The sequence below is a fragment of the Gopherus flavomarginatus genome, chromosome 2, assembly GCF_025201925.1.
Source record: "Gopherus flavomarginatus isolate rGopFla2 chromosome 2, rGopFla2.mat.asm, whole genome shotgun sequence".
Classification (NCBI taxonomy): domain Eukaryota; kingdom Metazoa; phylum Chordata; order Testudines; family Testudinidae; genus Gopherus; species Gopherus flavomarginatus.
This window is the reverse complement of record NC_066618.1, coordinates 80,461,450-80,486,489: the sequence shown is the minus strand read 5'-3', so window position 1 is coordinate 80,486,489 and position 25,040 is coordinate 80,461,450. Positions and strand designations below refer to the sequence as shown.

Genomic DNA, 25,040 nt, shown 5'->3' with positions numbered 1-25,040 from the left:
TGAAATGAGGTGTGTGATTGACTGGTCAGTTCATAACACTGAGGTTCTACTGTATTGAAAGCTAACATGTTCCCCCCCCAAAAAAAACTCTTTGTAAGTGAACACAGATGGCTCCTTGTCAGACAGCTCTGTGCAGGTTTGGGTCCTAAAAACTTAAGGCCTGATCCAAAGCCCACTGAAGTCAGTGAGAGTCTTTCCACTGGCTTCAATGGGCTTGGATCAGGCCCTAACAATATAAATATCTTCGTGCAGGAAAAGTTGGACAGTTGAATGAACCAGTTTCGTTTTAAAAACAAGTTTCCTTTTTTATCTTAACTGATATTTGTGAAATGTAAACTTTTCTAAAGCTTCAAAGAGAATTTCACATTGCTTTAAATCCTACATATCTTTTTGTTTTGAAAATATCGTTGTTGTTTGTTTTGACTACCTATTGTTCAGCAGTGGTCACTGAAACTTGGAATGGTCACATCTGACCTGTACATGTTTCTTGATTCTTCCTGATCTAAAATAGCGCCCATCTTTAGCTTTGTGTGCACTTGACTATCTCCTTGTAAACACACTAATAAATACATCCAGTGTTATCATTCGTACCTATACTTTTGGCTATTTTTTCATGTTCATCGACTTTTGATCAGTTAATCTCTAAAAAGTTGTTAGTGTATTGTGTGTGTGTGTGTATATATATATAAAATAAAAAACTTTGTGAAAATAGAAATCTAAAGACATTGTTGAAAGTATATTTAAACAAACGCATTTTAAGACCTTGGACCTCAAAGCTACAGATTGTTGTGCGGGCAGCAGACCATTGTGCCTCTACAGAGGACCATTGGGCTGCTTTTGTGCATATCTTTGCAGGATTGATGCCCAACCCAGCAAGTACTCCAGCTTTAGAAATGTAGAACTTGTAGTTATTCCCTATTTGAGGCAGAATGTCACTCGTCCTCAAGTGCACCATTTCTTGGCTTCTGTTTTTTCATTTCTTCCTTCATTGTTATTTCCTGGGTGTTGTGCTCTGGAAGTTGGTAAAACAAAACAGCTTTGAATATTATGGTTCCAATTTTGACACTTACGATCATGTTCTCCTTTTGTGATATGCAGAAAGACATCAAAGATAAATGGTATAGAGTATGTCCCATTCATGAGTGTTGACCTGAGGGAGCGTTTTGCCTTTCCAATGCCATTTTCGTAAGTGATCATGAGTTACTCCAGTTATTTTTGCTCTTGTTTTCTCTCAAAGTTTTCCTGTGTCTTCACTGCATTTCCTTTCTCAAAATCCAAATTGTTCAAGTAAGGCTGTAACTCAACTTTTACTGTTGCCAGCCAGTAGAGAATGTGCCATTTGCACCAAGTTAGTCTAACAGCAAAAACTGAGGAGTTGCATGCGAAGTTGGCTTAAAACTCAGCCACGATTTTGAAAAGTGACTATGGATTTGGGGTACCTCAAATTCTGAATGCTCTGCTTGACACCTTAATAGAGGCTGACTTCCCAAAAGTGCTGAACTCCTAGCCTCTAAAAATCAGGCCCCATTAAAAGGTCTCAAATTGAAAACCCCAACTCATCTGTTAATTGAAAATCCTTGCCCTCCTTTGTACTGTCTGAATGTGGTGCTGCTCAATGCATGCTGATCCTACTGTGCTGTGTTTTTTCACCTTGTCTTATTCAGTTGTACTTCCAGCTTGTTAGAAATCTTTGGACTTGGGGGGGGGCATAAGCCTGACATCTTCACCACATAATGTCAGAGGGCAGCTTTAGTTTCTCTTCAGAGTGAAAATCGTGATTTAGTGCCCTGGTTCTTAACCAGGAGTCAAGGGGCCAGCATTAGATTCATTTGGACCCAAGGCAGAAAGCCGAAGCCCCACCGCATGGTGCTGTGGCATGGGGCCTCAGGGAATTGCCCTGCTTGCTATCCCCCAATGCGAGCTCTGGCTTTTATATGCAGAAAACCAGTTATTGTGGCACAGGTGAGTCATGGAAATTTTATAGCATGTTGGGTGAGCCTCAGAAAGAGAGAGGTTGAGAACCCCTGGTTTAGTGGTAGAGCACTGAACTGGGACTTGGGAGGCCTGGCTTCTATTCTTGGTTTTGCAGCTAGCTTTCTGGATGACATTGGGCAAATCACATTACCTTTCTATGCCTCTGTTCTCCACCTGTAAAATGGGATACTGATACTGACCTATTTGTAATGCACTTTGGGATCTACTGCTGAAGCATGTTGTATAAGAGCTAGGTATTATTATGAGAGCAGCAACCTGGGACTCAGGGGACTTCCTTGGAAGAGGGGACCACAGCAGGGACAGACACTGCTTTTAGTTCAGTTATGTGAAACTGTTGGGAAGTTTTATAAATGTAAACTTCAATGATAATATGGGGGAGGTGGGAAATTATGAATTACAGTCCAGTATCTTGAGATCTGCCAGGCCCTGAGTGGACTAGCTCAGCACTTTCCAGCATTGAATAAATTTCTCCAACACCAGTGACAAAAAAAAAAATCGTCTGTGTTGTTAAAGATGGCTTTTGGAATTCCCCTCTCCTGTTTGGTTTTATATGGAGGGAAATGTCAACATTTAGTGTTTTATATTATGATATGTCCCAAATAATTATTAGCTTTGTAAGGCTATTAACTTAAACTACTTTATTTACATATGTCATAGAACAGTGAGCAGAGTGGTCATTGTGGGATGCTGGTGGAAGCCAGTTACGTCAACAAAACAAACAGCAGCATCTACACTGACACTTTGATGCTTTAACTTTGCCGCAAAATGCTTTATGCGTCTCATTGAGGTGGTTTTATTTTGAAAGCAAAACAGAGGAGTTTTGCTGCTAAAAGTAGCTTTTGCCAAAAGAAACTTCGTAGTGTAGACAAGGCTTTAGAGATATGAGGCCCTGCAGATCTGAAGACTTCTAACTTGTCTAAATAATTTTGGACTTGTTCTTTCTCTATTTTAGCCTCAGATCCTATTTTCAATGGCATTCACTATGTTAGACATCCAATCGCTACTCACCTTTTTGGTGAAAACTGAAACAAAAAAGGCATTTAACATTTCCACATTTTCTGTTAGTGTCTATCCTCCCTCCGCCGCTATTGAGTAATGGACCTCGTTGATTGATGTCTGTGACTGCTGTAAATAAAATGGGACATACCATGGAAAGTTGTTTCTGATCTGTCTTTGGTTGTTTTGAATTATTTTTTTATTATTATTTTTAAATCCAGAGATAAATGTGGCAAGTTACCATTGTCACCCAAACAAAAGGCAATGTTTGCCAAGTGGGTGCGGCCAGATGACCTAACAAATAACCCTACAATGATCTATACTGTGTCAAGTTTCAGCATAAAGCAGGTAAGTTGTTTCTCAAATGAAATTTACATCAGCTATTCTGATAATTGCAGAACGAGTTTGGGGACTTTTAAAGTAATGTTGGGGTGCTCATTAAAACCTAGCAAGTAGGAGAACTTTGCCCTCTTCTAAGATTTCACTGTGGACCATTTGACTTTGTTACGGCTGTCAATTAATTGCAGTTAATACATGCGCTTAACAGAAAATAAACGAGATAAAAAAATCATTAATTGCACTGTTAAACAATAATAGAATACCAATTTAAAATAACTATTTTTGGGATGGTTTTTCTACATTCTCCAAAATATTGATTTCAATTAGAGCATTATACAAAGTGTACAGTGCTCACTTCGTTGTTTTGATTACAATATTTGCACTGTAAAAAAGATAAAAGAAATAGTATTTTTCAGTTCACCTCATACAAGTCAACTCAGTCCTATTTCTTGTTCAGCCAATTGCTAAGACAAACAAGTTTGTTTACGTTTGTGGGAGATAATGCTACCCGCTTCTCACTTTCAGGTGACATTGTAAATAAGAACAGACATCCACATGACACTATTGTAGCCGGCAGTGCAAGGCATTTATGTGCCAAATATGCTAAACATTCATATGCCCCTTCATGCTTCGATTTGTAGGCTCTAAAGTTTTACGTTGTTTTCTTTTTGTGCAATTATAGAATAAAAAAATCTATATTTGTTGTTGAACTTTCACAATAGAGATGGCACTATATTGTATGAGGTGAATTGAACAATGTGATTGAAACTGATTAATCAAGACTATTTTTTAATCTCATGATTAATTGCAGTTGACAGCCTTACTTTATTTATGAGTGTAAGAATAAACAGAGGGAAAATATAGGTAGGAATGGAAAACGTAACTGTTGTACACCTCAGATCTCCATATCCAAAGGAATCTAGTTTAAAAACCTACACTAGGCAGTCATGTATTCCAGTGAGCAGCCCATTATAGACTCATAAGGTATCTGCCTTCTTCAGACCTCTAAGAATCAAGAGTCATTGATCTGTTAACTATGGGATGCACAAGGTAAAATTGGACAAGGGGCAGAGCACTGTAGCTTCTGACATGTTAACCGTGAAAATAAAAACAGTGTTTGGCACCATACATGGGAGGGCCACATACAATGGGTTTTCTGAGCAGCAGTAAGATGAGTTTCAGAGCTTGCACTGTCTAGCCTGACACAAACTGTTCTATCCTGCAAACAGCCACAAGATGTCAGGGCCCACTATTCAGCTAGCTTTAATCTCTTTCAATCTCCACTTGCTTCTGTGGATTTAAGAACAGCAGAAGTAAGGTTTGCCCTTCTGTTTCCTAACAGTAGCATATTACACACTTGCTTATTAAAACATGTGTAATATTAAACCATGTGTTTAATTTGATGTCTGTTCGTTTGTTGTTGTTTTTTTTAACCCTTGCTAGGAAAATTAATGGCAACTTAAGTTATTTTTCTCCTCTACCACAGATATAACTTTACATTGAGGTTGGTGGAATTTTGTAATTGGCAATTTTTGCTTTACCAGTCCAAATAGCTGTGACATTGCTCCATTTGCAATCTGAAGTCAGACTAAACTAATTGGTCCTGACAAATGATTAGCCAAATTCTACGTAGGTACATTTAAATTTAGGCCACTTTACATGGAAATAGAAGTTAGACCACCGAGAGTGATGGAGGGTTTCTGTGGCAAAACTATATATAATCTGTCCCATTAAGCCACATAGGGCCTGATCCAGAGTGCTCTGAAATCAGTAAGAAATTTTTCCATTGTTTGCACCGTGGACATTTAGGAATCATCTGTCTCTGGCCCTCATCCAGTTAATTCCTTATTTCAGTCTCAGTTAATCAGGTTTTAGTTTCGAGGAAACTTAGGTTTCCCAACCCTTTGGGAGTGCCTCTGCCTCTCTTGATTTGGAAATCCTTTTGTTTGTTGGAAGCACTTCTAATTGAACTTTTTCCTGTTAACTATTAATAACTGGTAAACCCTCACTAGTGTCTTTTACTTTTAGACAATAGTATCGGATTGTTCTTTTGTCGCATCACTAGCTATCAGCGCAGCATATGAGAGACGGTACAACAAAAAGTTGATTACAAGGTAAATGGCTGTTCCTGTCTAAAATCTTGTCAGATAGAAGGCTATATTATGGATGTGATGATTTAACATAGGTTTACATTAAGCTTGCTTATAAACATAGATAAACCTGAGATATTACATTTTGTAGAAAGTCCAAATATAGACATTTGGTTCAAAATTTTCAAGCTTACCTGCCTAAAGTTAGGCTCCTAAAGTCATATTTGGGCACCTGAATAAAAACATCCCTGTTTTCATAGGTGCAGAGCACCTGCCGTTCCTGTTGATGTCACTGGAATTTGTGCTGCTCAGCGCTTCTGAAAATGAACCCACCTTTTCACACATGCTGAATATGGTTTTTGAATCTTAACTTTAGACACCCATGCTTGGAAAATTTGGCCATTTGGGGGGATTTTTTTATTTCACTTTTATCTTCCTTAATCATGCTTCATTCGCTTGTTTTTACTCTTTACTATGGCAGTACGTGCCACATTTTACCTCTTGCTTCAGCAGTGATATTAAATAGAATTGAGATACTGTTATCAACTAAAGCCTTATCCTGTGATGAACTCCACATGGGCTTAGCAGTCTGTCACATGGAGCCCACTGTGGGATTAGGGCCCAAGAGTTTTTGAAATTTTTGGTTTAATCAAAATAGTTTTTAGCAGTTTTTTGCCCAAACCACTACCATTTGTCTTTTTATTACCTTATACCTTGGGCAATGGTCTCTTAACAGCTTAACATCTTCACTCATGGTCTTTGGTTTGCATGTATGTATTCAGAAAGATATATAACATTGTTTGAATGGTAAAATACACAGTTGGATGCATTTATTTTGTTCGATTATCTATGAATGACTAGCTGACTGAGTGGGTGACTTCAGAAAGAATGAGGTATACAGATCTTGTTCGAAATATAAATTAAAACAAGAAAATTTAGTTAAATTTCTCATGCTGTGATTTACACAGACATTCTACTAATCTGAGATGGTAGCAGGCATTTTTAAATTCCAAAAATAGATCTAATTAATGTAATGCTTTTTTAAACATCAGACAGTATGTATACATACAACACATTGTTCACAGATACATTATAATTTTTTTCTTTTTCTAATAGCATAATTTACCCTCAGAATAAAAAAGGAGAACCAGAGTATAATCCATGTGGAAAGTACATGGTAAAACTTCATATCAACGGTGTCCCTAGAAAGGTAATTAGCTTTAAGGAGAGTAGTATGGTTATTGGATAAGCTAACTACCTTGAAAGTTCATGCTGTTTCAATGTGAAGCTGTGTTCTCTTTCTCAGTAAGAATTCTAGATATACATTTGTTGGAAAGCACATGCAGTTATTACACCTTGCTACATTTCATTTTGGTTACATAATAATGTGTAATGTAGCATAGGTGCCTGACCCTGTAAAGATGCTGTGACACTCTGGGGTTCAACACAGAGCAGTAAGGGGTTTTGCCACCGCCTGCCCTGTAACCTTGGGTGATGCTGTTCTGTGCAACTTTCGTTCAGAGCGCTGATTCCAACAGTGTGCTTTGTATCACAGTAGCCTTACCCTGACTTTCAGGTACATCAGCACCCTTACAGATCCAAGTTCTCCCCAAAAACGTCTTTCTCTGCAGTGCTCAGCCCCTCTTACGGTATCACCACAAAACATTATCACGTTTGCTGCTCCTTTAAAGAGACAGTACACAGCAGGTTATTCACTGGGGTTGACAAACTCTCCACTTCAGTCAAAGCACTGAGTTCGTTCGTGGTAAAAGTAGAACAAGTTTATTAACAAATGGATATAGGTTTCAGTTATGCCAAGTATAAGCAATAAGGATAGAATTAGTTTAAAACAAACATATGAAAATACACCTCTCAGACTAAAACTCAACAACTAGAGTCTTTGGTTCAAAAAATTTTATTTCACCACTGTCATTCTTCCAGCATGCTTGGCCCATTATTTAGCTAGGACCCAGCACATGGAGCTCAAAGCACTTGGTTTCATTGCCTCCTTAGATGAAGGATAACTTAGGGGTTCAGTAAACCTTTGAAATATATTCTTAAGTGTACCCCCAGATAAAATTGCTTTCCCTCGCTGAGTGTAGACACCATGCTTTTTAACGTAGACACCGTGCTGACTTCACCCTCTGCTTGTGATTTTTACAGTGCAAATGATCTTTCTGCAATCTCCAATACAAATGAATAGCCCACTGTCCTTGGCCACACCTGGCGAGAGGTGGCATCCCCTTTCCTTTGTCTGGAAAAACCTGTTTATCAACTTTCCCTGACGTGCCTGATGTAAACACATTTTAGTTACGCATTTCCAGCACCTTTGTATACATGGTTGTAGGTTAACCCTACATCGCACAAGAATATTAAGGGTCAGTGACTTAATAGTTTTCCATATTGTATATTACAGGACACCTCTTAAATAAATATCACTCCAACTATAGTGTGTGAGGTGTGTTGAGCAGGTTAGGCCAGCTGAGTTTTACGTAGCAGGGAGCCTCTTGCCAGCTGTGTGCTCCTAGGGTAACACATGCATGCAAGTATCCTTACTCACGTGAATGAGTCCCATTGAAATCACTGGGGCCATTCAGGAGAGTAAGATTACTCACATGCAAGTTGGGAAGGTTGGACCATAAATTTGTGCTTCATTAATGGTCTTACCAATGACAGATTAGTGTCGTGATGAGGCTGAGATATGTTCTTTGTGGAGCCATTACAGACCATTTTTAGAGTAAAAACCTCACACACTATTCTGCCTAATTTAAAACAAGAGATTTTAATAGCTTCAAAACCACCATCATGTGGCTTCTTCTTTCAAGAAAAGGAAAAACTACAATCAATCAGGGATGAAGGAACTGGAATACCAGAAGTGATGAAGTCTGAGGCCGTCTTCCCTTTGAACAAATAATTATTCATATTTCTGATTGACTGGGTGAGGAGGGGTTGTTAGACTTTTCTATACATTTAATAATAATACCTAGCTCGTGTATAGACCTTTTTATCAGTAGATCTCAAAGTGCTTTACAAAGTTGGTCAATACTATTATCCCCATCCTACAGCTAGAGAAACTGGGGCACAGAGTGAAGTGCCTTGTCCATGGTCACCCGGCCTGCTAGTGGCAGAGCTCAGAATAGGATCCAGGTCTCCTAAGTCCCAGTTCGGTGCTTTATCCACTAGGCTACGCTGCTGTTATGAATTGTTGTGTTTTTAAGTCAGGGAATGAAGTTTAGTTTCCTCACAGTTTGAAAGCGGCTATATGAAATAGAATGAGCTTCTGAGGATTTTCGTCTTTTGAGAAAAGTTTGTTTGAATTATCACCTTTATGATGATTTTGTTTGCTTATTTGCTCAGGTGATAATAGATGACCAGTTACCTGTAGATCACAGTGGAGAACTCCTCTGCTCTTATTCCAACAATAAAAGTGAATTGTGGGTGTCCCTGATAGAAAAAGCTTACATGAAGGTCATGGGTGGATATGACTTTCCTGGATCAAATTCTGTGAGTACCAGATTATTCTTCGCAATAGGCAAAAATGTCTATCATCCCATAGCGCACAGCTTTCCTTCGAATGAATAGTGAAGAGATCTAAATGAATTGTCTGAGGAGAGGAATGACTTTTCTCTTGTATGTTGTTGTCTGGGTTTATTTTTATATATAGATTTTAAAAGTTATTTTGATGATTTTAGTACATATAAATTAAGTTGCTTTTAGCATCTCTCGGATCACATGTGCTAGAGATCATGGCCCCGATCTTGCAAATGCTTACACGCGTGCTTAACTGGACTCAGTAGGAATAGTCCCATCCAAAGGGGGGAATTGGATTTCAATGAGACTGCTTGTGGGTACAGTTAGACCTGAGTAAGTCTTTTAAAAAATAGGCCCCAAACCTGCAAAGTACATGTGTTTATTTTGAGAAGTTTCATTAGGGCTCTTATATGGTTCATAAAACCATAGTTTTGTGCCTTACACTAATAACCCTTTTGGTGCCTACTGCCATTTGTATAATAAGAAAAAGAGACAGTCTCCCTTATTAAGTTGAGGAGTTGGCTAGGGGAGGAGCACATCAATCATTTTAGTGCTGTTATGCACGTGGTGAGAATGGGTACATGTATAAGTTAGTATTATTTGATAGAATAGTACTTACATACATAGTTATGTAACTTGATATTCATATAGTAGTTTCTTTAGCAACCCTGACATTTATATAATGCTCAAGTTTAATCTGAGAAGCAAAATACTTGCAACAAGAACAGGACCGATTTTGCTGAGCCACACAGACTTTGGTCTCTAATCACATGAAGAAATGCTTCCTAAGATTTGAACTCTCACAGCATATTTCTCAGTTCATACCAAGGTTCACGCCTGATGATGTCTTGAAAACCAGACTTCATTGCTTTTTATTTTGATTACTCATCTTCTTTTGATCTTTTGGGTTGGTTATCAGGGACTTTCTCGTTGAATTTGGTCTTGTATAGAGTAACAACAGTGTAGATTTTTCTAAGGTTGTTCAAGTCACTACCATGACACACAATTTCAGAGAATAGGGAAGTTGTCAATGACAAGGAACAACTTGACTTCTAGCATTTGTTTCAATGAAACATAGAAACTTCAGCTCTTGACACTGTCTCCTCCTTTGCATAATCAGAGAAGTATTTCTCAATGCCTGCACCGGATGTGTTGCTCTCCAAGGCCTATCTGTCGATACTGGCCTTAGACAAGTTGGGAGGCATTTCTTTGTGCTTTCATAACCTTGCTTATTTGGGAGAGGGCATAGGAAAAAGTCTTTTTCCCTAAGTATTTTGGGAGGAGTGAAGCCCAGTATTGTGCTTGTAAAGTACACCACTGCTAGTTAAATTGAAATTGCTTTTATTGTGCCTTTTCGCCATGTAAAGCTAGTTGTGTCTTGGAGACAAGCTAGAGTAAAAGCTAAACTACTGAAGGTGCACTTTGTGGCAAGACTTGAGAGAGGCTTGTTTTGGAACCTCGTTCTGCGAGTGCTGGGAATTTGAAACCATGAGCTTGAAATACTAATAATTGTACTTTAAAAAGATACCAGTGAACAGTACTGATTATCAAGCCACTTGTTTGAAAAAATCATTTTCTTATGCTTAAGCACAGGCTAGTCTAATGAAAAATTGCTCTCATAAGTGTTACGGGGCTGGTGCAAAATAGCTCTGTGTGTACAAGATAAACTAATTTAATAGAAGGCATTTTAAAATACACTTAAAGGTAGCTTAATGTGTCTCTTATGATCAAATATGCTTGCATTTCAGAACATTGATCTCCATGCACTGACTGGCTGGATACCAGAGAGGATTGCTATGCACTCAGACAATCAGGCTTTCAATAAGGATGGTTCTTTCAGAATGCTCTATCAGAGGTAGAAATTTGTTCTTCCTTGGTGACATAAGATGCCGTTCGTGAAACAGATGTGTTAATAATATGAAAGTGTCTAAAAATGTGATGGTCTTTATCACTAGCTCTCAACACAAGCTTCATGGTCCTACTACATCTGATCCTTCATAGCCCCTCTCTGCACTCTCCTTTTGAAATCCACTGGATGAATAGGTTATTAATGGCTTTGACGTCAGAGGCTAATGGAGAAACAAGGGGGCTCTGTTAAAGGATGGACAACTGGATCCCCATCTCTAGCAGAACTATAATTTTAAAAAAATAATAGTTCCTCTTCACTGCCAGTGGTGGAGGGCGGGAGGGAGAAAAAGTGGAAAATGAGGAATGGAAATTAGAATCCTCTCATGAACTAGATTCAGGAGAAAGCAGGAGCCAGAGAAAGGAGGTTGGATTTCCTGACTATGCAGCATGAGGCTGACTTCAGAGTGGAAACAGGTGTGGTGAAGTTGCTCTAACAGTGCCACCAGAGTCCTTACTAATTGCCCGACCAGTAGATCTCCTGTGGAGGACCACAGAAGTGCTCTGTACCTGTCAGGACCATGATACTAACCTGGGACTTAGTATAACCTGCTGTCGTGATAAGTGTGGCCTAATTATGTTTTTCAGCTGCAGATGGTGTTCCTTTTTCCCGTCTCCAAATTAAAAAAAAGTCTTATTTAGCCAACTACTTTCTCCTCATTGTCAAGGAAGGCAGAGCACCAACATGATGGGAAAGGGATCTCAGCTTGGCCAAAGCATTAAAACAAGCAAACGCTGTACTCCTAGCACAAAAACTCACTTTTTCTTCTGCAGATTTGTGACCTCCCAATAGGTTGACAGTCACTCTTATGATGTTTCTCTGTATTTAGACATTGGGGGGCTAAATTTTCAGATGCTACAAACCTACGCTGATGTTAAACCAGCATTTGTGCGCACAAACTGGTGTAGGAATATGGAATCATGTACTTTTCACCCTCTGGTTCTTAGAAAATTTGCCCCCAAGATCATAAGTGCAGGGACTTATAATTTTCAGTTTGATGTATATAGCAATTTGACTAGCATCAAAGATTCGAACAGTGTGTTAGGTAGAAGATTTATTTCACTGAGCGTCTTTAATAAATGATATTGTCAGTGTAAGACTGACTCAGATGCGTTGTTTTCATGACAACAGTAATTTTCCTACTAGAGCCTGATCTTAAATATTGAAAAGTAACAATTATACTGTCTTTTATTGAGCTTGTACAAATAATTTCTGTCTCCTTCAGAAAAGATTACTTGCACTCCAGGTTTGCAAAGTTGGGTCTTAACAATATGACAATTTGGAAAAAGAGAGTTTAGTGTTCGATAAATGTAATATTATTAGACTGGTTATTTTATATGTGCTCATAACCTAAACTAAGTTTCCTTAATTTCCCCTCCAGATTTCACAAAGGCGATGTCCTTATCACAACAGCAACCGGAGTGATGTCTGAAGAGGAAGGAGAGAAATGGGGTTTAGTTCCAACCCATGCCTATGCTGTTTTGGATATTAGAGAATATAAGGTATCCAGTAAAACAGGAAGCTTTGTATTGGGTGCTTTTTTACATACCTGTCATCAGTTGTAATGGATGGTGGATTTAAACATGACTGTCCAGTGACTGGAGTTTTGCTCCAAGAAGGGACTTGAAATCTTTATCTTGCTCAAGAACTTTATCAAGTTATTCCAAAAACTTAACACTGTATTTCCTTCAGTGTTCAGTTTGTGTACCTATTAGGTAAGATTAACAGTACATTCACTCTTATCCTGAGAAGATAAACCAGGCGTTTTTGTTTTTTTTTAATTTACTCTTTCTCTAGGGGCTTAGATTTCTTCAGTTGAAAAATCCGTGGAGTCACTTACGCTGGAAAGGAAGATACAGTGAAAATGATGTGAAAAATTGGACCCCAGACCTACAAAAATACTTAAACTTTGATCCTCGAACAGCTCAAAAAATAGACAATGGTAAAATGAATTAAAAGGATGATGTCAAGTCAAAAAGAATCATACTTCTTTTTGACTGTTTTTGTTGTTTACCTTTGTTACAAGTAACATTTAAGGATACTATCACTAGAAGATTAGGAAAAAAGATCTCTTGTCCATATAATTAATTGAGAGCAGGTATGTGAAGGGGGGAGTCAGTTTCCTTGTTTGTGTGGGTCATTCACACAGCAACGGGGGGTGGAGTGGGGTGGGGTGACTGTTAAGCAACAAAAAAAGGCAAAAGCAGGGAAGAAGTACCTGAAATTCACAGAATCACAGATTATTAGGGTTGGAAGGGACCTCAGGAGATCATCTAGTCCAACCCCCTGCTCAAAGCAGGACCAATCTCCACTTCCCTAAATGGCCCCCTCAAGGATTGAACTCACAACCCTGGGTTTAGCAGGCCAATGCTCAAACCACTGAGCTAACCCTCCCCCTTTAAACACATTTCAAAATTGACTAGATTTCAAGTACAGTGGGTCATTTTAATATATTTTAAATGTAAGGGGTTATTTCTTAGTATTAGCTTCTATTTTCCTTTTTTTAATCATTTGGTTTTGGCCATCCTTAGAACTTCATAACACAGACTGAGAGACCTCATAATACCATTTACTAGTATGTGAGTGTACTCTTCAGTACTGCATTAGCTGTTTTCCTAGCATTCAGAATTACACGTTCGTACGCTCTTTGTAAGGAATGTTTTGTTTCCTTTCACCAAGAGATCCATGATGCCTGTAATGGAGACTTCAAGATTTTCTCCCTGTGCTACACTTTAATGGACACAAGTCTGTAGTTGCATGCACTTGTTGACTGGATGACTATAAGCTGCTGAGATATTTCTTTGAGCCCAACAGGAGTACTACATAATTATGTAGAGAGATGGCTTGAGCAATACCAAGCACTGTCTTGTTGCCCCATCTTCCCCCAGGGAGAACTAATGCACTGCATCAAGGAAATCAGCATGGGCTTCCCATGCGGCAGGGCAAAATGCTGCCACTAGATCAGCCGGTTCCCAAATGCTAAAGTAGCTGCTCCATTTTGGAAATACAATGTCATTTTTTTCCTCTATGCTACCAGTTGTCTCTTATCTCCCCACTGTAATTAATTACCCCTTTTTTGGCCTGGGGTCGTTCTTTACAAAACGATGGATGCAAAGGCACTGAGATTCCATGTTGATGAGTGATGTAAATCTCTAGGTGGAAAAACATTATTTATTAGCAGAAAGTAATTCCATCCTGACACTGGCTTTATAATCTTCAGGAAGGATAGCTAGTTATTCATTTATTAATGCATCACTTGACAGTACTTGGATTTAAATCCCTTGATTCTGAAGTACATTTGTAAAGATGTTACTTTTTTATGATTGGATTGGTATCTGACTAGTCTTGGTATCAGAATGTACAGTTGCCATGACACTGGATATTCTTTCTACTGTAAGGCTGAAATACATCTGTATTAGCAGCTTGTGTTACAGTGCTGTGAGCGCATGGAGAGTTCAAGGAGCAGGATTTCAATAGCTTGTAGTAGCACTGGCTGTGGTTGCAATTGAGTGTGCTGGGGAGAAGATAATAATTGCCAGTGAATATTGTAAAGATTGTATAATATTGTAAAGCAAATTCCAGTGTGCTGGAGCTCACCCAAATGGATGTTAAGTGGAATGCTAGGAAAAGATCTCAAACAATGCCATGTGTACTTTCCTCTCAGAGTAAGAGCTTGTTCTGCTGGACAAGTGATGTCCCTTCTCTGATAGACCTTCAGTTAAATAGGTAGAAAACAGTGAGCTAGATTACCTAAACTGGAGATTACCTATTTAATTGTATCTAATTTTTCAGAATCCTAAGAAAGTTGGGGGCAACACAGAAGTGGTTAATATTGCCGCTCTTAAGAGGCCACAAGGATTATGGCTTTTGTTCATCACTTAAAAATGCAAAATATTCTTTCTGCTGAGGAAAAGCAAAGGCCTAACTGATCAGCAGAGACAGTGACCAGATGTATCTGGAGGTCAACTTCAATCTCTTTTGGTTTACCAAACTGGCCTGTTGTGGAGGTTGGTTGTAGACGGGGCAGGTGAACAGCATGGACATTTGTATTCGGGCTTATGGGAATGGATTTTATACAAACCTTGGTGCTTGTATGTAATTAGGGTCCTGCAAAATGTGTGGAGCAAAGTTATTTTGCAAGCAAACAATGAAATGTGTTTTCTTTTTAGGAATTTTCTGGATTGCCTGGGAGGATCTTTGCCAGTATTACGATGTTATTTATTTGAGCTGGAACCCAAGTCTTTTTAAAGAATCAACGTGTATTCACAGGTTGGTCCAACAGAAAAGATTGAAATGTTAAGATCTACAACATAGTCATATATATATATTATTTGAAACAACAATATTGATGTGGCATTTTCCTTCTCTCCATTCTCCTCATTGGTCCCCAATTTATGAGTATTGGCTAGAGACCAATCTCTTCATTCAGAGCCTGACATCCCACTTTAAAATCCATGGTCCAGATTCTGTTCTTCATTACACTGCATTTATGCGAGCGCAACTCCACTGACTTCAGTGCTAACTGCTAGGTGACTGGACTTGCTGTAGCCTTCTGCATCTTCCATCCATGCTTTCCCTGAATAGTCTGCTGAGGGGTGCTTGAAGAATAAGGCAGTTACTTTTACTTATCCCATGTCCCTGGGAAGTTGGTATGTAGCCTGTGCAATGCACGCAGTCTCTCCCAGATAAACTGAGAATATTTGCACTTTTAAAAATCACTGAAATTATTAACTTGGGATGGATGAGTCCCATGACCTTACCCATAACTCTGCATTTCAGCATTCACCGTCATAAGTCATCTTCCTTGTCCATTGATTTGATCACATTGCTCCCCATCCTCTGTCACATCAAATTCTGGCTTGTCACTCCCTTATAAGATGTGTGTAACTCTCACTTCTTACTTCTCTGAACTCCTCACTTTGTGTTGCCAGCTCCACCTTGCCAATGTTCTCGCCCTGTTGGCCCATGTATCAGATTCACACAAACCCCTTCATGCCTTCTTCTGTGCCACTCTCTGACTGCCTGATACAACTTTTGCAAAGGCTCTTGCTGAATCCACATTTAACTCAGTCTTGAAGACCCACTTCTGCTGTGCTGCCTACAGCAAGACTCTTTAATGTGTATATTAAGTAAAATAGGAAATTATTGTTTCCAGTTTCCCAAATGTCTGGCTGTCCTTATTGTTGTGGACTGTTCCTCCTGTGTCAGGAAAGCACCTGGCACATAGTGGCCATTACCATAAAGGTGTAACAGTAATAATTGGGACTTGCTAGTTGATGATGCAGCATTCCATGGATCACATCTGAGTAAAGTGGAAAAAATTAATTCTAGACAAGAAAAGAGCCTGTGTCTCCATGTTCATCCCCACAGTGTTCTAGGCTTTTAAGTGAAGCATTAATCCCCTTCTGTTGTTTTTCACATCAAGCATCCTCCTCCAGGCAACGCATGAGGTAGTGTGAAAGCTTTGAAATTATGATTCAAGCTGCTGCTGGTCCAAAAGTGGAGCTGCTAATTAAAACTAAAAAGCGCCCCCCGCATAAAATTGGAGAGACCAATGTCTGTAGATTTTGGATCTAACCGTATTTTAATAGCTTTTAAACAGTCCTACAGTTACCGAAAGCACAGGTTCCCTTCCACATGCCAGCTTTTATGCCATACATTGCAATACCTCATTACCTCTGTGGGTGTGTCCTAAATCATGGCTTGCACTTTTATAGTGTTTTGTGCCTGGTCTCATTATTCATGGTGCTGTTCCTATTCAGCATACTGCAGCACAGCCATCTGTAAAGGAAAGTGTTAGGGTCAGTGTTTCTCACAGCTGTGCTTTGTAACCATGGTCATGCTTGTGGCTAGAAGTTATGCAGGTTTAATCATTTAGCTTCTGTTACTTAGTTTTCCTTAAGTAGGAGTGGTATCACTTCCATGCAGGATTTGCGGTTACTTTTAGAAATATGAATTAGTATCTTCTTCATCAACCTATTATTATTACTTTTAGTACTTGGGATGCAAAACAGGGCCCAGTGAAAGATGCCTACAGCTTGGCTAATAATCCACAGTACAAACTGGAAGTACAATGTCCACAAGGTGGAGCTGCTGTCTGGGTTCTGCTCAGCAGACACATTACAGACAAGGTATTAAATTCTTCTGACTAATATAATACTGTTTTTCCTGCAGATTTATTACAATTGAGAATATAGTCAGATCTGGGTACAAGATTGGCTGTCTGATTCTCTAGATCCTAGTGAACCTCACTGTATGTCTTTTTTTTCAACTGCAGAAGTAGTGGGGAATTCAGATCATGGTACATAAATGTATGTCACACAGCTTTTGTTCTGCCCTAATCATGGGGTTTAATTAGTTCATTATGGTAGGATGTATGTAATCTTTCTAACAGTTTTCATTCATATATTTTTAAATAAATTTGTCGTGAATTTACTTCTCCTGTAAGCTGTCACGCTGTAGTGTAGATGTGTTACTGCTAGAGAAAGAGATTTTTTTCCATAACTAGTAAATCCATCCCTAATCAGGCCTAAGAGCAATATGCTAGAGGCCTGATCTGTTCTCAGTGAAGTCATTGGCAAATTCTTTACTGGCTTCCGTGGGAGCTGGAATAGGCACCTCAGTAAATATAAATGCCAAATGCCACCTTGCTAATACAAAAGCAATAATGGAACATGAATTTGAATTACACAATACATTAGTAATAGTTTTTGGATCTGTGTTCAACTCATTTTAATATCTTTTTAGGATGACTTCGCACGCAATCGGGAATTCATCACAATGGTTGTGTACAAGACTGATGGCAAAAAAGTTTACTATCCAAGTACGTGTGTTTTTTAAATGTCAGTGATACTCACAAGTGGATAAAGACTTTTTAATTTTTTTAAGAAGCTGATTAGTCATTCATGAATGGGAAACCCAAAGTCCTAAGGGGTGAGGGAGGATTCAGACTTCAGTGTGGTCAGTTGGGCTCTGATTGACCAACCAATAATGGTCAATGGTCAACGTTGGTCTACTTCCATTGTGGAGAGTCCTAAGAGGCTCAGTCGTGCCCTCAGATATACAGAAATCCATTGCCACTTAAACAGGCACAGTTTTTATATCTCTTTCTCTTGTAAAACTAGCTGCTGTGCCTGCACAGACCAAGGGTGGTGCATATTAAAAGGGAAGTGACAACGTGCTCCTGATTATCTAAAGGCACAATCATTCTTTTGTGAAATAAAAAACAAGAAGTGGTGGAACTTTTTTATGGCTATTTGCATTGAGTGGAAGCTGTGGGTGCTCAGCACCACTGATAAATACCTTTTTATTTAAAGATCCAGTTCAGCAAAGCATTTAAATCTATACCTAAGGATGTACTCAGAGATAGTCACGTGTTTCAGTTAACTGAGTTAACTATGGATTTTCATTGCCTAACTTTAGCCCCCCAAAATTGAATGTCTTGGCTGAGGTCACTATGGGCTCACTCCTGCTTGCCTTGAAGTCAGTGGGACTATTTGTCAGGCTTTGTCTTCACTGCGGTAGTAGGTGGGGTTTCTGTACCAAGGTAGCTAACTGTAAAACCCTAGAGCCGATGCGACACAGGTAGCTTTCACCTTGATACAGCAAGTCAAGGTCCAACTCAGGTGGGAGGATATAAAGTTGATCTTGACTTGATCCTTCAAGGTAGAAACTACCTGTGCCTCCTCTGCACTGACATCAAGCTAGTGATCTTAGTGTACAAACCCCACCTCTTATTGCAGTGAACACAGTGTAAGGCAATCAGGACTAGGCCCATTGTTGGTTACAGCCAGGCAGCTCCCTGTGTAAAACTGGATTTGAGGTTGGGTTGCTGGTGGCTCTTCGTGCCCTTGAGAGGAAAGGTTAATTATACTAAAACACGGGCGCCTTGGTTTGACTGCAGCAGTTGTTAGTAAGGGCAGAGCCCATCATCTGCCAACGTGTTCAGTGAACTCTGCCAACAGGTTCCTCTTTGATTCCAGGCTGTGTTTCAGCAGTGAAGGTCCTTTGGGACCTAGGCAGATTGTCATCCATTTTTGCAAGAGCTGATCTCATTAAACATGTTCGTGTTCCTTTCTGCTGCATCGGAGGCGTGCTTCTGATGTGACGAGCACTAGCAGCAGCACTTACATGCCGTATTAGACCAAAAAATATTCTCATCGAGTGTCAGTGCATTTGTACAGTGCAAGAACTGAAGGTTAAATCTGTGTCTGAAAGATCTACGAGGGATTTTCCAAAGAGGCTGTTTGACCTCTTACTTCCAACAAATGATCTCTCCAGTTTTTGTTTTGTTTTTTATGGCCCCATTTTTTTAACTGAGCTTTCAAACTGACAGTCATCAAACTTCTTTAAAACACCCACTCTTACTGGGAATTGCAACAGATTTGTAAAGCTGCAATATTATTTCACCCATCTGTTAAAAATACAGTTTAATCCTATGGAATGGAGAGGTGGATTTCCCAATGCTAAGCTTCAATTTGTTTTCTATTAATCTCTTTCCCTCCCCTCCCCCCATTAAGTCCCTTATCAAGAGAGCGAAGGGCCTGATCCTGGACCTATTGAAGTCAGTGACTAGATTCCCATTGATTTCAGTGGAACAGAAAAAATCCTGAAAAGAACCAAGGTGCCTGTAAGAGGCTGAATATTCCTGAAAGGTTCTTAAGCATTATCTGTCAGATTATGTCACTGTGTTATGTAGCTATAGTAAAGCAAACATTCAGACTGCAGCTATGTGGGTAGATAATGGAATACAGTCTACAGTTGCAGAGTTAGAAATATACTGTGTCCTCTCTTCTAGGAGAGTGTGGGTGGGAGGAAAAGGGGAATTGAACAAGAGAAAACATAGCATATTAGGAAGATTGACTCTTAAAAGCTTTGGACACTTCCACAGCCCAGATCCAGTCTTTTGATTCCTGAACTTGCCTTGCCAGCCCAGCAGGGAGCCTCCAAAACTCATTACGGGAAAAAGTTTGAGGATCTCTTCCCATCAAATATATTTTAATTTAAGATTCTGGGTCTTATTTAAAATGTCTACTTAAAATCACAGTAGGACACTCTCTAGAGTAGAGGGATTGGGCCTGATCTCCCGTTGAAGTCACTGGAAGTTAGATGAGGCCTGTGATGCAAGAAAAGGGCATTAGGTTGCATTTCCCAAAGCATCCTGGAAAGGCATCTATGGCACAATGAGTGGATACCATATCATACCTAATTCCCAAACACTGTTTGTTTGGAGTTGCTCTTGAAAGCCTTCTGAGTGTTTCATCTGTGAAAGTGGAAGATGTTGTTTTTACAGTTAGCTAGTCTGAGTGTAGCTTGTATTCCTGTGTCACCAGTGTGGTGCCAGCAGAATGACGTTCCTGGCATAAAGCCCAGTGAAGAGGCAGAGTGGATAGAGATTTTCCCCACTGCTGGGGGCGTTTTTGGTGATGAGGAAACATGCATCTCTTTCTTTCCAGCTGATCCTGCCCCATACATTGATGGGATTCGGATCAACAGTCCCCACTATCTGACCAAGATAGCGCTGACATCTCCAGGGTCCCATACGTTTACACTGGTGGTATCCCAGTATGAGAAACAGAACACGATCCACTATACTGTCAGGGTATGTACTATAGAGAAACTACAATTATATTATAAGCTGAGTATTGAATCCAGTGGGAAAACATAGCAAAGAGAAAATCCTCCCCATTGGGATGGTTTTCAGATTTTTTTAAGTTGATTGCCCTATATTCAAAGTAGTTATTTTTAGATGACGATAGTTGTGTTTTTGGAAGGGGCCGGGGGAAGATGTGAATCATGGATGGGACGCACAGGAGAAAGGGGAGCACTGTGTAGGTGCTTTCGTGCATGTCTATAGGGCCGCTAGGGGGTGTGATTCCCAGCTCAATAGACACTAGCTCAGCTTGGGCTAAGGTGCTAAAAATAGCCGAGTGGCCCTGATGGCACAGGCAGCAGCTCAGGCTAGCTGCCCGAGAACATACCCAGGGGGTCAGGTGGGACTATATGCAGGTGGCTAACGTGAGCCACTGCCCACCTCTCTGGCCACACTGCTATTTTTAATGTTAGCTGAGCTATAATGTGTGTATCTTCCTGGGCTGGGACTCTCATCTCCAGCTGCTGTGTAGACATACCCATATATGGATTTCCATCTAGTGGGGGCAATAGAGAGTCAGTTCTCGCTTGCAGTGCTTTGTTACATTACCGCAGTCCAGAAGCCCTCTCGAGCATAATTTTATAATTAGACTAGGTTAAAAAGATGAAAGTATTTTTGTTTTATTTCCTCTGCTAAAATTGAGCATCTGCTTTATGGTAAAAGGCTCTAGCACTAGCTTCTCATTGCACTACCCAGCCTTCATCCACCACATATTTCAGTAAAGATGGTTTAAAGTGTTTTCTTCTCTAAATCCTCCATACACAGTCGTCATCCTGTAACTGACAAATGCATGCTAATGTGTTAACGCGTTTCCTTTGTCACTACAGAAAATAAGACAGTTCATACCCTCTCCCCCTACATTCTTTACACTATAAAAGTGTGATACGGAATTGGATGCAGTTCAGTCATGCTTCCCCAGTGCACCGCTGGCTTACTGGACTTCACTACAGGCCGCTTTGACAAGCAGTGGTGGAAACTGAGGACTCTACTGCTACTGTGTTGCACCTGTGTTGAGCTCTGCATTTAAAATGACTAGACTGCTCACAAACAATGAGAGGAGCTGCGTTCTCAACCAAGTATTGTATGAGGAGGACACAGTTCAGAACAAACAACTGCCCCTTATTTCACTACTCAAATATTAATCTCAATCCCCACCCAAAAGCATTCTGGGGAAAGTAGGGCAGTGGAGGATAATGGTTGGAGCCCAAGCACTGTAGCCCCAGTCACCCCATGGTGACTTTACATATCAAATACACAAACTTTGAAGGGCATGTTATTGTGGGTGGTATCTGCTGCTTCCCAGTACTCACTGGGCAGAAAGTGCTTCTGGTTCTCATTTAATATCACCAGCCTTTTCCTGTCCATACGTAACCTGCTTGATGTCCCTCTGCTCTACACTAAACACATGGAGCAGCTAGCTGGAGCTTTAGGGGAGCATGCACTGTGCTAAGTATCCGAGAGCAAATTAAAGCACCACTTCAGGTATTCACAGTTTGCTTTGGTGAGGGGACTAGGGTTTAATGATTGAAAGGAGTACGGGTGCCCACGATTCTGGTTATACTCTGTGCCCTCCAACTGTTAATAATGTTTGAAGGATCTGTTGTGTTTTTTTTCCCCCAGTGCAAGGAAGGGGAATAGGGAATGTTCTCTCTTTTTTTTTTTTTTTTTTTTTTTTTTGGATAGCGCATTATCTTGTATGAATTAGCTGATGTCAGTCTGCATCTTTTACCTACTGGAGGCAGATGGGGACTCAAGATCTCCAAAGCTGCTGTGCACATAAAGCCACATTTTGCCCATAATGGTATTTTGTGATGGTTTCATAATGTAAATGCTTGGTTGATATGTGTGACTGAATTCTCCTTCCATAATGTAGGTGTATTCAGTATGCAAGTTTACTTTTTCCAAGATTCCTACTCCATACACCATCTCCAAACGGGTAAGAAATTGGATTTTCTTCCATAAATCAGTGCTTGTTAATCTGCTATGGGCGTTTAAAATTCCTGACGTTTAGAAAGAAGGCCCCTCTCTGTCTCTGGAGTTTTTATATAATTTTGTATTAGTTAATTTCACATTATTTTGTTGGGTATTTTCCATGCAAAGTGAGCCTCTTGATGAAACACAAATGTATGCCTTGACTTAGAACGTCTGTATTGTGCAACCTCTACAGTAGTGAGAGTTAGAATAACTTGCGAGCTTCATTTTGTTCATCTATACCCAGAAACTCTTGCTCTTTCTGGATTGTTAGAACTCAAAGGTAAGTGGCCTGAATATGATCAAGGAAAATTTGGATACTGAATTGTTTAATCCAAATGAGAAGGGATCTGAGGCTTTAATCTAAATAGCTTTAATATTTGTTGAAGTGGAAGGCACTATGTAAAAAAAAAATCGGATCTTGGCTATGCTAGTATAAATCAGGAGTAACTACTGAAATCAGTGGAGTCACATACGTAGTCAATTGAAGTGAGAAGAATCCAGGACTTTTTTTTTTTTAATTTCTCTGTATTGAAACTAGAGAGAGAAAGCAACATGTGCCTGTAATAAATAGGGCACCATCTGTTTTGTTTCTTGTCAGGTTAATGGGCAGTGGAAAGGTCATAGTGCTGGAGGCTGTGGAAACTTCAGAGACTCCTACAAAAACAACCCCATTTACCAATTTCAGCTGGAGAAGACTGGGCCATTGCTAATTGAATTAAGAGGACCAAGGTTTGTGAAGAATAAATGTTGTGTATCAGTACAGTTAGAACAAGAGACAGATCAAGGGTAAGCTTTTTTTTTAAAACTTGTCATATCAAACTTGAACTTTAAAGGCCACTTAATTTCCAGCTGAACCAAACCTCATTATGGCGTTTTCCCTTTTCTCAAGATTTTCAAACAGCTTCCACTCTTCACCCAGCTGTTAAACAATGAATCATTTTTAATGTAAAGGATAACTCCTATTTCCCCTCTTGAATTCTCCTCATATGCCATAATTCTCTTTCTGGCTGCTGGCTAGGGGTCAGCCCCCAGCTGCACCTTGCATAGCAGGACACAGGGGCCCTTCCTTGCCCTGGCATGGCCCCTTCAGCCCTGCAGCAGAGTCAACATGCAGGAGAACCTCACCTCACCTCACCTCACCCCACCCCAAAGGTGTAACAGAAGATGTGCTCTCTCAGGATGGCAAGCTACAGCTCATATTTTAAGGCTGTTCCACTCCACACGGTCACCAACATTGAGCTGCATGCAGTTAAATAGCATGGTTGTGCTATAGCCGAATAGCAGCATGTATTGAGGGAGGCATGTGTATAGCACTAGAGCACCATTCATCCTGAAAGCCCCCCAAAGTATTTTATTAAGCATGCGTGGGGCATTTGCCCATCAGTGAAATGCACTCACCTCTGAGGTACCAATTGGTAATTGTGCACCACCCCTGCTGCACTCCACTCCACTTCCTAAGAACAACCTCTGCAGTTAAAACCGTAGGAGGAATTTGGGAAGGCAGACTAATGTAGACACTGAGGCTACAACCAGTGCAAGTCCAGTGACAGTGCATGGTCATGTTAGGGCCTCTGCCTAAAATCCCATCAGAAAGACTGTTCATGTCTTCACTCAGTAACAGGTGAAGCAGTGAGTGGCAAGCCTGGCCCCCACTGTCACTTTCTAGCAGAGCCCCACTACGTCATTCCTAACTGACACTAGAGGGTCTGGTCACTGAGCAGTATAAGTAGGTAGGTGTTGGTTTTGGCAAAGCACTCATTCATGCTTCCTCAGGGTATGTAAGCAACACTTGGAGGATCTGTAGAAGCAGTTTCATGTAGGCAAGACTAGGTTACTTACCTGTCACTAGCCTGCTGCTGCAACAATAACTTGACACTTCCCTTCTGGCACCTCTGCTCCTTGGGATTTGATTCCATGTTGAATGGGAAGGGGCATGCACCTCCTCTGATGTGCGTGGAGCCAACTTTTCCTCAGTTATAGAGGAACTTGGGGGAAATTCCATGGAAGTCAGTGAAATCTGGACCCATGTAACTTTTACTTTGTTCTGTGGTCTCTGCTATTCAGTACCTGTACTGATCTATACAACCACAAGCTTAACCCCCTTAGCGTAGTGGACGTGTGCAGCACAACTGGCATCTCCCACCTATTTCACTTCTTGAGCTGAAACCTTTTTTGCAGCCAAATACATTCAGAAGCTTGCAGAGACAAATTTAGTAAGTGCTGACAAGTGTAGTTAAGTGGCAAAAATAGCCTTGCTCTAATTAAGAAGAGAAATAACTTGCAGATGTGCTAGTTGCTTGCAGATGTCTTCCAGTTACAGCTCAACTTTTTAATTTGGTAAATCTTGTATTGACATTTAAAACAAGGGTAATGAAATCTTTCTTTACATGCAGGCAGTACAGTGTGGGGTTTGAACTTGTCACAGTCTCTACAGTAGGAGATCCTGGTCCCTCTGGCTTTCAGAAGAAGAACAGTGGTGACTACAGGTAATGCTCAATTTGATCATAGATACACTTTTCCTTTCTCCTTTAAATACACCTTCTTAAGCTGGCATTGT

The 25,040-nt window shown here is 40.1% G+C and overlaps 1 protein-coding gene across 7 annotated transcripts in view; it reads left to right on the top strand.

The window, feature by feature from the left end:
• Positions 1-25,040, top strand: part of CAPN7 (calpain 7) — a 36,935-nt gene that overhangs the window by 7,577 nt on the left and 4,318 nt on the right. For 4 of the 7 annotated variants that reach the window (XM_050938367.1, XM_050938369.1, XM_050938372.1 and 1 more), the window contains 15 exons: positions 1,099-1,185; positions 3,213-3,339; positions 5,359-5,444; positions 6,537-6,630; positions 8,778-8,924; positions 10,700-10,806; positions 12,239-12,359; positions 12,655-12,799; positions 15,027-15,126; positions 16,853-16,988; positions 17,605-17,680; positions 20,313-20,458; positions 22,383-22,445; positions 23,082-23,212; positions 24,877-24,969. In XM_050938367.1, the coding sequence (XP_050794324.1) occupies positions 1,099-1,185; positions 3,213-3,339; positions 5,359-5,444; positions 6,537-6,630; positions 8,778-8,924; positions 10,700-10,806; positions 12,239-12,359; positions 12,655-12,799; positions 15,027-15,126; positions 16,853-16,988; positions 17,605-17,680; positions 20,313-20,458; positions 22,383-22,445; positions 23,082-23,212; positions 24,877-24,969 (1,659 nt within the window). The remainder of the gene's footprint in view (positions 1-1,098; positions 1,186-3,212; positions 3,340-5,358; positions 5,445-6,536; positions 6,631-8,777; positions 8,925-10,699; positions 10,807-12,238; positions 12,360-12,654; positions 12,800-15,026; positions 15,127-16,852; positions 16,989-17,604; positions 17,681-20,312; positions 20,459-22,382; positions 22,446-23,081; positions 23,213-24,876; positions 24,970-25,040) is intronic. The other 3 variants (XM_050938370.1, XM_050938368.1, XM_050938373.1) reach the window with 2 other exon arrangements.